At 41.3% G+C, this 12,294-nt stretch overlaps 1 protein-coding gene across 4 annotated transcripts in view; it reads left to right on the top strand.

Moving 5' to 3' along the window:
* The window catches only part of CCDC18 (coiled-coil domain containing 18), a 125,982-nt gene that overhangs the window by 80,211 nt on the left and 33,477 nt on the right, over nucleotides 1-12,294 (top strand). For all 4 annotated transcript variants that reach the window (XM_081087751.1, XM_081087750.1, XM_081087749.1 and 1 more), the window contains 4 exons: nucleotides 2,269-2,368; nucleotides 7,591-7,707; nucleotides 8,918-9,061; nucleotides 11,588-11,791. In XM_081087751.1, the coding sequence (XP_080943877.1) occupies nucleotides 2,269-2,368; nucleotides 7,591-7,707; nucleotides 8,918-9,061; nucleotides 11,588-11,791 (565 nt within the window). The remainder of the gene's footprint in view (nucleotides 1-2,268; nucleotides 2,369-7,590; nucleotides 7,708-8,917; nucleotides 9,062-11,587; nucleotides 11,792-12,294) is intronic.

Genomic DNA, 12,294 nt, shown 5'->3' with positions numbered 1-12,294 from the left:
CCCTACACCCTGTTCCCCTGAGAATTGTCAGTCCACTCCCTTTCTATGCTCCTGATTCTATTATATTCACCAGTTTATTCTGTTCATCAGATTTTTTATTCACTTGATTTTTAGATTCACTTTTTGATAGATATGTATTTGTTGTTCATGATTTTTATCTTTACCTTTTTCTTCTTCCTCTTCTTAAAGAATACCTTTCTGCATTTCATATAATACTGGTTTGGTGGTGATGAACTCCTTTAGCTTTTTCTTATCTGTGAAGCTCTTTATCTGACCTTCAATTCTGAATGATAGCTTTGCTGGATAAAGTAATCTTGGTTGTATGTTCTTGCTATTCATCACTTTGAATATTTCTTGCCACTCCCTTCTGGCCTGCAAAGTTTCTGTTGAGAAATCAGCTGACAATCATATGGGTACTCTCTTGTAGGTAATTAACTGTTTTTCTCTTGCTGCTTTTAAGATTCTCTCTTTGTCTTTTGCTCTTGGCATTTTAATCAGGATGTGTCTTGGTGTGATCCTCTTTGGATTCCTTTTGTTTGGGGTTCTTTGTGCTTCCAGGACTTGTAAGTCTATTTCTTTCACCAGGTTGGGAAAGTTTTCTGTCATTATTTCTTCAAATAGGTTTTCAATATCTTGCTCTCTCTCTTCTTCTGGCACCCCCATAATTTGGATGTTGGTAGGCTTGAAGTTGTCCCAGAGGCTCCTTACACTATCTTCATATTTTTGGATTCTTTTTTCTTTTTGCTTTTCCGAATGGGTGTTTTTTGCTTCTTCATACTTCAAATCTTTGACTTGATTCTTGGGATCCTCTAGTCTGCTGTTGGATCTCTGTATACAATTCTTTATTTCAGTCAGTGTATGCTTAATTTCTACTTGGTCCTTTTTCATATCCTTGAGGGTCTCACTAGACTTATTGAGGATCTTACTAAATTTATTTGCAGTTTCTAGAAAATTCTTGAAAAACCTTATAACTGTAGTTTTCAACTCTATATCCAGTAGTTTGCTTGCCTCCATTTCTGTCATTTGTGACCTGCTTCTTTGTCTCCACATTTTTGCTGCTTACCTGTGTTGATAGGGTGGCTTTCTGTGCTAGGTGTCCTATAGGGCCCAGTGGCTCAGCCTCCCCAATTACCTAAGGTGGACACTCTTGGTGCACCGCTTTGTGAGCTGTGTGCACAGTCTTGTTGTAGTTAAGCCTTGATTGTTGTAGGTATCACTGGGAGGAATTGACCTCCAGGCCAATTGGCTGTGAGAATCAGCTGTGTCTATGGTGGGGGAACTTCTGTCCTGGAGACACCCTTCTGGGGCAAGACTTGCTTCAGTGGGGCTTTGGTGCTCACTGAGTCTGCCCCCTGAATGTGTCCCTTATGGATCTGAGGAGTTGTAATCTGCATGGTCCCACTCTGACCACTGGGTACACAGGCTTTTGGATCTCTAAGGAGGTGCTAATTTAGCCTCTGCCTGAGGCTACCCAGCAGGAGCTACGGAGAGATCTGCAGATTCCTCTTCTTTGTTTGGGGTTTGGAGATGCCCAGATGAGGCCCAGCTGTGAAGCAATGCAAGCTGCTATGGGGCCCTGGGCCTTCTTTTGGATGTTCTGGGTCTCTCTGACCCAGTTGCAGTTTGTTAGGTAATTTTATATTGCAAAGGGCTAGGTCATTCACATGCAAAAGCCTCTGTGCACAGCTTGGGTGGAGCGGGGTCTCAGGGAACAGGGAATCAACAAGGTGGAGCAAACAGCTATGGCTGATCCTCAGCCCTGCCCTAAGAGGCCCCGGGTCTCAGGGTCCCAAGGTAATTGCTGCAAGCACCTCTGAGAGAAAGCCACCCTCTAGTTCCGCCCGCTGCCAGACAGTCCAGTTTCTTCCCATATGAGTCTGGGTCCCCAGAGACTCGCTCAGAACTGCAGTCAGGGCCTTCGGGAGCTTGTGTCTCCTTCCCAATTGAAAAGACATCCATGTCCTCAGTTGCCATCCCTTTCCACGTGCGCCTCCATACCTCTGCACTTTACTTCTACACCTCCTCTGAGTTTCAGTGTGCTTTTTTCTTTCCTTCTAGTTGTAGAATTTCCACTCAAGCCAGCCTTCCTGTGATTATGGATGATGTCTGTTTTGTCTTTCAGTTGTATTTTTGAGGTGGTTGTGCGAGGCAGCAATTTCAGGTGTTTACCTATGCCGCCATCTTGGTTTCTCCTCCAGTTGACTTAATTTTTAAGTACTATAATATTTCCACTGTTTGCTTTGATCTTTTTCCTTTGTTAAATTTCAGAGACTGCAAGATGGAGATTGAAGACAAAAAGCAGGAACTCCTTGAAATGGATCAGGCACTTAAGGAGAGAAATTGGGAGCTAAAGCAAAGAGCAGCTCAAGTTGGTTTTCTTAATTATATTGTAATGAAATTTTCTGTTAAAATGCAATCACACAATATTTCAGAAGTCACACTTTTTGATAAATGGATATTTTTATAACATACTTGTTTTTTGTGCACATAAATATTTTTGAAAAATTAGAAATATATAATTTTTCTTTATCTTGCTATTTTTACAGCAAAAGGATTTTTGAGAATGAAAATTAGGTTGGTATCTGAACATTTTGATCTCTTATATTACTGTACAGGCAGTCCTCAGGTTACGTCGTGGTTACATCTCCATCTCCCATTTACAGTATTTATAAAAAAAAAAAAGTTCCATCATTTCGATGTATGTACATAAGTGCTTTATGTTTTTTATTATTTATTTACCACAAGTAAAGATCAGGAATTGTTATCTTTATTTTAAATTTTTTTACTGTTTCACTTCATTACTGCTGTATATGTGCTCCATGTGAGTGACATAGGTGCTTAAGCAGGTCGGTTCCGACTTAACAGCGAAAATCGCATTACATGTTGCCTTAGGGGAACGGATCTCTGACGTAACCCAAGGACCTACTGTATATTGGAAAAAATGGGGTTAAACGAGTTATTTGCTATTGTTTGTTGGAGGAGCAAAAATATTCAGAAGGTATTACTTACCAGCATCTTTTTTGAAGTCTTTATTTTTTCAGGGTAGTTTTAGGTTCATAGCAAGATTAAGCAAGAACGTACACAGATTTCCCATATACGCCCACATGTGTACAACCTTCCCCATTATCAACCTTCCCCACCAGAGGTAGTACATTTGTTTCAGTTGTGAACCTACTTTGAATACATCAGTTTACATTATAGTTTACTCTTGGAGTTGCACATTCTCTGGGAGGAATTATAGTATTTTCACTACACTAAAAATCCTCTATGATGCACCTGTTCATCCCTCCCTTTTCTTCCCCCTACCCTGGCGACCACTGATCTTTTTATTGTCTCAGTAGTTTTGCTTTTTCCAGAATGTCATATACATAAATTGAATCAGAGTATATAGCCTTTTCAGATTGGGTTCCTTCAGCTAGTAATAAACATTTAAGATTCCTCCATGTCTTTTCATACCTTGATGGTTCATTTCTTTCTAACACTGATTCCATATTCTGGATATACTGCAGCTTATTTATTCATTCGCCTATTGAAGGCCATCATGGCTATTTCCACGTTCTGGCAATTATAAATAAAGCTGCTATAAACATTGGTGGGTAGCTTTTTGTGTTGACATGTTTTCAGTTTCTTTGGGTAAATAACAAGGAGCATGATTGCTGGATCATATTGTAAGAGTATATTTAATTTTAATAAGACACTTCCAAATTGCCTTCCAAAGTGGCTGTACCATTTTGCATACCCACCAGAAACAAATGGGAGTTCCTGTTGCTACACATGCTGGCTAGCATTTAGTGTTATCAGTGTTTCAGACTTTACCATCCTAATAGGTGTATAGTGTTGTTTCCTTGTTGTTTTAATTTGTATTTCCCTAATGACATGATATGGAGTATCGTTTCCTATGTTTACTTGCCACCTAATTATCTCCTTTGGTAAGTTGTCTTATTTTTTAATTGAATTGTCTATATTTTTAAGATTATTTAGACAGAGAGGAAGGGAAAGGGAAAGAGAGAGAAACATCAAACATTGTTGTGAGAGCAAAACATCCATTGGCTGCCTCCTGCATGCCCCCTTCCTGGGGGTTGAGCCCACAACATGGGCATGTCCCCTGACTGGGAATTAAACTGGCAATCTTTCAGTGCACCGGACAAAGCCCAACCAACTGAGCCATACTGACTAGGGCGGGTGGTTTGTTTTTTTTATTGTTGAGTGTTAAAAGTTCTTTGTCTATCTTGGATACCAGTCTTTATTAAATTTGTCTTTTGCAAATATTTTCTCTCAGTGTGTAGCTTTTCTCATTCTCTTGACATTAACTTTCACAGAGTAGAACTTTTTCATTTTAATAAAGTCCAGCTCATCAATCATTTCTTTCATGGATTGAGCTTTGGTGTTTTATCTAAAACGTTATAGCTGTACCCAAATTCTCTAGGTTTATAGTTTAGTTTTGTTTAAAAATCTTTATTGTTCAGATTATTACAGATGTTCCTCTTTTTTCACCCCATAGCTCCCCTCCACCCGCTTCCCACCCCACCCCAAACCCTCACCCGAACCCCCACCACTGTCCTCATCCATAGGTGTAAGATCTTTATCCAATCTCTTCCTGCACCCCTCACCCTCTTTCCCCCGAGAATTGTCTGTCCACTCCCTTTCTATGCCCCTGATTCTATTATATTCACCAGTGTATTTTGTTCATCAGATTTTTTATTCATTTGATTTTTAGATTCACTTGTTGATAGATAAGTATTTGTTGTTACTTTGTTGTTCATAATTTTTTATCTTTACCTTTTTCTTCTTCCTCTTCTTAAAGAATACCTTTCAGCGTTTCATATAATACTGGTTTGGTGGTAATGAACTCCTTTAGCTTTTTCTTATCTGTGTAGCTCTTTACTGACCTTCAATTCAAATAATAGCTTTGCTGGGTAGAGGAATCTTGGTTGTAGGTTCTTGCTATTCATCACTTAGAATATTTCTTGCCACTCCCTTCTGGCCTGCGTAGTTTCTGTTGAGAAATCAGCTAGCAGTCATATGGGCACTCCCTTGTAGGTAACTAACTGCTTTTTTCTTGCTGCTTTTAGGATTCTCTCTTTGTCTTTTGCCCTTGGCATTTTAATTATTATGTGTCTTGGTGTGGTTCTCTTTGGGTTCCTCTTGTTTGGGGTTCTCTGCGCTTCCTGGACTTGTAAGTCTATTTCTTTCACCAGGTAGGGGAAGTTTTCTGTCATTATTTCTTCAAATAGATTTTCAATATCTTGCTCTCTTTCTTCTTTTGGCACCCCCATAATTTGAATGTTGGTATGAAATGAAATCTGAATCATTTTGTCATTTTGAGCATAATATTTTTTCTTTAAGTTTCTATAATATATATGGGGCTCAAGATCCAGTATTAGTAAGCGATGATTATTTTTTTCTTATTCTTTTTTTAAATTTTTTTTAAAATAATTTTTATTTCTTAAAGTATTACAAAGAGTATTACATATGTCTCCTTCCCCCCCCCCTCTTGGCCTTCCCCCGGCCTCCCCTACCCCCCAGTGTCTTGTGTCCATTGGTTATTCTTATATGCATGCATATAAGTCCTTCGGTTGATCTCTTAACTCCCCCACAAACCCTCCCCAGGCTTCCCACTGTAGTTTGACAGTCTGTTCAATGCTGCTCTGCCTCTGCATCTATTTTTGTTCATCAGTTTATATTGGTCTTTATTATCCGTTTCAACCTCACCAGAGCTGCTCCCACCTCACCGGGGCCGTCCCAACCTCACCGGGGCCATCCCAACCTCACCCGGGCTGTTTCAGCCTCACTGGGGCCGTCCTGACCTCAGTAGGGCCATTTTGGCCTCACCTGGGCCATCCCAACTTCACTGGGGCCATCCTGACCTCACCGGGGCCGTTTCGACCTCACCGGGGCCGTCCCAATCTCACTGGGGCTGTTTCGGCCTCACCAGGGCCATCCCAATCTCACCGGGGCCGTCCCAACCTCACCGGGGTCGTCGAGGCTTCACCGGGGCCGTCCCAACCTCACTGGGGCCATTTCGACCTCACCGGGGCCGTCCCAACCTCACTGGGGCCGTTTCAGCCTCACCAGGGACGTTTCAACCTCACCGGGGCTGTCCCGACCTCACCGGGGCCGTCCTGACCTCACCGGGGCAGTGTTGACCTCACCGGGGCCGTCTCGACCTCTCTGGGGGCGTCCCGACCTCACCGGGGCAGTTTCAGCCTCACCGGGGCCGTCCCGGCCTCACTGGGGCAACACAAAGTTTGGCATTCTATCTTTTGTTGGGCGGCTCCTTGCTGGACAAAATCTCCAGGCATTCTTGGTGGCTGAATATCTGGTATGCTTGCTTGGATTTCGTTTTCTACTAAGAGCACAGTCTGCTTGTCTGCCGTCTCCCAGCGTCCCATGTGAGACTTGAACTGGTGGATGTGCTTGTGCATTTGCTGGTACAGCGGTTCCATGTCACCAGCCCAGCCTGGTCCGGCTCCGGCTTCCTCCGAACCTGATTCTGCTTCTTGAGTGTGTCTCTTTTGGATGCGAGGAGTTGAAATCTGCAGTTTGTTGGATTGGGCTCTGTACTTGGTGCCTCTGCACATCCTTCTTTCTATGCGAGGAGTTGAAATCTGCAGTTTGTTGGGTTTGGCTCTGTACTTGGTGCCTCTGCACATCCTACTCAGTCTCAGTGCTCTTCTTTCTTTCCTTCCAGTTGTAGAGCCTCCACTGGGCCAGCTTTCCCATGGTTCCAAATGATAGTTGTTTGTCCTATAGTTGGTAGTTTTGATGTTGTTGTGGGAGGCAGCACACACAGGTCTGTACCTTACACTGCCATCTTGGTTCTCCTGGGTCTGCTTCTTGACTGTGTCTCTTATGGGTGCGAGGAGTTGAAGTCTGCAATTTGTTGGGTTATGCTGCAAAAGCGCAGGTGGGTCTTTTTGTGCCACTGGCACGGCTTGGATGGGGATGTAAATTGAGTAGGGCAGGGTCTCAGGGAGTCACCAGGGCGGAGCAAATAGCAATGGCATCTCCGCTGCTCCTCGCCTCTCTGGGACTGCGGGACTTTGCGTCCCCTAGTGCAGGCGAGCAGCTGTGCGACAGAGCCTCCCTTGCTTTCCGACCGCTGCAAGGCTGTGCCGCCTCTCCCCGTGGGGTCTAGGGCCTCAGAGATTTGCCCCGAGCAAGCCCAGAGGATTCGAGAGTTTGTAACCCCCTCCAATTGAAAAAAAACCGCGCATCCAGTTGCAGCCCGCCTGGCCCGCGACTCTGTACCTCTGTTCTTGGTGCCTCTGTAGCTCCTACTCAGTCTCACTGCTCTTCTTTCTTTTCTTCCAGTTGTAGAACTTCCACTGGGCCAACTTCCCCATGGTTCTGAATGGTAGTTGTTTGTCTTATAGTTGGTTGTTTCAATGATGTTGTGGGTGGCAGCACGCACAGGTCTATACCCTACGCCGCCATCTTGGTTCTCCTATTATTCTTTTTAATAATTTATTTGAGATGAGTTTGTTTCAGTTATACCCACTATAAATAATTCTAAAACACATTCTAAGCACACAATTTTTCACATCAGAATAAAATTGAATGACAGTTTAATGTTATTTTCCTATTTAGGTTACACATTTGGATATGACTATACGTGAGCACAGAGGAGAAATGGAACAGAAAATTATTAAATTAGAGGGTACACTAGAGAAATCAGAATTGGAACTTAAAGAATGCAACAAACAGGTAAATTATAAAAATTACATATTTTAAATTGTTTTAAAAATAATTACTTTACTGTAAGTATCCATTATTCATATAGCATAACTTTTTAACAGAATATATATTAAAAATACTATATAATTTTATTTTTTTTAAACTATTTTTATTGATTTCAGAGAGGAAGGGAGAGAGATAGAAACATCAATGATGAGAGAGAATCATTGATCGGCTGCCTCCTGTATGCCCCCTACTGGGGATCGAGACCACAACCCTGGCATGTGCCCTTGACCAGAATCGAACCCAGGACTCTTCAGTCAGCAGGCTTGATGCTCTATCCACTGAGCCAAACCAACTAGGGCAAAAAATACTATATAATTTTAATCACCTTGTACATGCTACTTTATATTTCTTTTCTCCTCTTAATATTTCACCCTATCTTTTTGAGGTATAATTGACAAATAAAAATTGCATGTATTTAGGGTGTGAAATGTGATATTTGATATACATTGCAAAATAATTACCACAATCAAGCTAATTACTTACAGGGTTTTTTTTGTTTTTTGTTTTTATTTTGGTGACAACACTTAAGATCTGTTCTCTTAGTAAATTTCAACTATGCAATACAGTATTACCATCGTCAAAATGCTATACATTAGATCTATAGAACTTATTCATCCTACATAACTGAAATTTTGTACCCTATGACCAACATTGCAACATTTCCCCCACTATGACTACTCTCTTAATGTTATTTTGAATATAGTTTTTCTTGGATCATTGTGTCCACATACTTATCATAATGTATGCATATCTGAATATGTATAAAATATCTCTGGAAGGATTTGGAAGTAATTTTGTTAACTGGTTGTGGCTAAGGAAGGAACACAGTGGGAAGGGGACTTTCACACTATATTTTTTTCCTTATACACACATTACTTATAAAATTATTTGTAACGTCATTTAATATTTGTTTTAAGGTACCCTAATTTTCTTTTCTTATACTAATATAATTGAGACCTAAATCTCTTTTAGCATATTTAGTTATACATATAAGCATCTTATTAGGCACAAGAATTCTGATGTTTATGTCTAAGTTATGGTTGTCTTAAAAACACACATTTATATTTTTTTGTTGTAGATATATGTGTTCAAAGCTTGACTTACTTGAATTGTAGTTATGATTAAAGAATTATTTTTCCTTAGTTATATTAATATTGTTCTGTTTAAAATTCAGATAGAAAGTTTGAATGAAAAATTGCAAAATGCCAAAGAACAGCTCCGAGAAAAAGAATTTATAACGCTACAAAACGAACAGGAGATCAATCAACTGAAAAAAGAAACTGAACGAACACAACAAAAGATGAAAGAAATAGAAAGTGTAAGCAAATTATTTTCCTCCTAGGGAACATGTATTATTTGAAGAGCCATATAAATCTTTATGTTTTAAACTGTTTGGTTTTAGTATACAGAAACTGTGTCATAAATATTTTTAGGCTAATTATTTGGGCCAATACCTATTAGTTTCTTTTATTTAGTCTTTTATTCTTATGTTCTAATGAGTTGCCAGATGAAGTATCATTAGTTTGCATGTGTGTTGAGTCATGAACCATTTCACCCACTAGCTTTTTAAAAACTGAAATTGCAGCCGGCCAGTGTTGCACAGTGGTTGAGCATCAACCCATGAACCAGGAGGTGTTTTTCCATTCCTGGTCAGGGCACATGCCAGGGTTGCAGGCTCGATCCTCAGTAGGGATTGTGCAGGAGGCAGCTAAACAGTGATTCTCTTTCATCATTGATGTTTCTATCTCTTTCTCCCTCTCCCCTCCTCTTTGAAATCAATAAAAATTTAAATAAGTAAATAAATAAAAACTGAAACTGTTTCTAAGAGCGCTTGTGAATGTAACTTTCTCTTGTTTTTAAATACTATACTCAACTGTATAACTTTGTATATCCCTCTTTATTTTGTCTGACTCATTGATTCTCATTGATTATCTGTCTTCTCTAGTAGAATATGAACTCCATAAGAATGGCCACATTGTCTCCTTTGTTCACTCTTGTAGCAACACTTAGAACAGCACGTATCACATAGTAAACATGAATAAATATTAGTTGAATTACATACATAAATCAAGCAGGGTCTCTGAGAACAAGTTTGGGCCCCTGTGGGGGAAAAATGATTACTAGCCCAGTCATTTTGTGTTCCCTAACAAGGATGGCTAAAAATATTTACACGAGATTTATATTGACACTAGGGGCCCAGTGCATGACTTGTTCACCTTGAAAGGAACTTTGGGCCACAAGGCTGCAGTAGGCACAGGGGCGGGTCTCAGCCCATCCTCCATGACCCCACCCGGCTCCTCCCGCTGTCCCCTGTCCCCTGTCTGCCAGCAGCCCCACTCCTGCCGCCACCACTCCCACGAGCTGATGGTGCCGGCCCGCTCGCACCCGCTGATGGCATGGAGTGATTGGGGCCAGTGCCAGCAGCGGGTGCAAGCGGGGCCATGCTGTCAGTGGCTGCGAGTGGCAGCTGCTGCCTTGATTGCCTCTCAGGAGCAGGGGAAGGTGGAGAAGCCCTCAGAGGCAATCAGGGCCAGCAGCCACTGCTTGCACGCACTGATGGTGCCGAGTGATTGGGACCAGTGCTGGGCACCAGCAGTGGGTGTGAGCAGCTGCTCCAGCACTGGCAGTGGGTGCGAGCAGCGGCTCCAGTGCCGGCAGCAAGTGCAAACGCCAGGCGGGACTGTGGCACGCGGGAGCAAAGAATTTTCAGTAACTACCAGAGGCTCATCCTGATGACAGCAACTGGCACCCTGCCTTGGTCTGGTGCCCCCGCTCACCTGCTCCATCATCCCACCGTGGCCAACGCCCACAATGTTCCGCACACCCCCCCCTGGTGGTCAGCACACGTCATAGCAACTGGTGATTTGGTTGTTCCACTGTTTGGTCTATTTGCACATTAGCCTTTTATTATATAGGATACAACAGAGTTGGACCCTGGGCCCCCATTCCAGACATCAGCATCCTAGTGATTTATACAGTTTTCTTTACTTCTTATCAGCCTTAAGGTCAATTGTCATTCCCTATCATCTAATCAAGCTATTAGAACTCACTTACTTTTCACTGTTTTTTTTTTTCTCTAAGAACAAACTTTACTAGGGACTTAACTGAGTAATGTAAAAGTATTTCAGAGAGAGTAGCAGTCTCAGTGACACACTTTACTCTTACAGGGAATGAGGTAATGACTCTAATCCAGCTGTGTGAATTAATGTTGGGTTTTATTATTCATGCCAATATATTCTCCATCTTTGACATGGATAATCAGATATTAACTTCTTTTTTCTCTTTATGTTATTATGTATTCTGTCATGTTATATTCATAATGATAAAGGATTATACAGCTGGCATATTAAAGTCATGCAAATTATACCAGTCATTCCCATATTTATTACAGTACTTTTGTCAGTCTCTTGTTATTAAAAATAAAAACATTTTCTGAATATCAATTTCACAGTAGATTATATTCATTGTATGTTAAATTTTATAGAGATTTAGTTGGAAGGGGTGAATTCACTTATTAAAAGAGAACTCTAAATACAGAGGCAGAGCTGCCTCAAACAGATTGTCAAACTGCAGCAGGAAGGCCAGGGAGGGTTGGGGGGCAGGAGGGAGGGGGGTAAGAGATCAACCGAAGGACTTGTATGCATGCATATAAGCATAACCAATGGACATAAGACATTGGAGGGTAGGGGAGGCCAGGGATTGTCAAGGGCGGGGGAAAAAAAGGACATATATGTAATACCCTTTGTAATACTTTAAGCAATAAAACAATAAAAAAAAATCTAAATAAGATGTAGGTTGTTTGTATCATTTCATTTTGAACTTAAATATATCCTGTGTATTTCAGGTTATGAAAGAGCAGGAACAGTACATTGCAACTCAGTATAAGGAGACCATAGATTTGGAGCAAGAATTGAGGCTAACCCGGGAGCAGATGCAGAACTCTCATACAGAATTGGTAGATGCTCGTCACCAACAAATCCAAGCACAGAGAGAAATAGAAAAGCTCTCAACAGAACTGGAGGAAATAAAGCAACTCTCTAAAGAGAAGGTAATCCCTATTTTTAATAGTTTTACCTTATTGAAAATGTTAATATTTTACCTTTCACTTTTTTTAACTGTATAATACAGTTCTTGCAAAAGTTAGTGTTGCATAACAATGTGAATGTACCTAATGCTACTGAAATGTACACTTAATATGTTTAAAGTGCCCTAGCTGATTTGGCTCAGTAGATAGATTGTCAGCCAGCAGACTGAAGGGTCGTGGGTTCTATTCTAGTCAAGGGCATGTACCTCGGTTGCACATGCCCATTGGGCATGTGTGGTAGGCAACAAATCGATGTGTCTCTCTCGCATCGATGTTTCTCTCTCTCAGTCTTTCTCCATCCCTTCTGCTCTCTCTAAAAATCAATGGAAAAATATCCTCAGTGCCCGTCTCTTGTGGCTCAGTGGTTGAGTATCATCTACCTATGAACCAGGAGGCCACAGTTCGATTCCTTGTCAGGGCACATGCCTGGGTTTTGGGCTCTATCCGTAGTAGTGGGTGTGCAGGAG

This window comes from Myotis nattereri, assembly GCF_964212035.1.
Source record: "Myotis nattereri genome assembly, chromosome: 3".
In the NCBI taxonomy this organism is placed as follows: domain Eukaryota; kingdom Metazoa; phylum Chordata; class Mammalia; order Chiroptera; family Vespertilionidae; genus Myotis; species Myotis nattereri.
The sequence above is the reverse complement of the archived record's forward strand: the minus strand, read 5'-3'. Positions and strand labels throughout refer to the sequence as shown.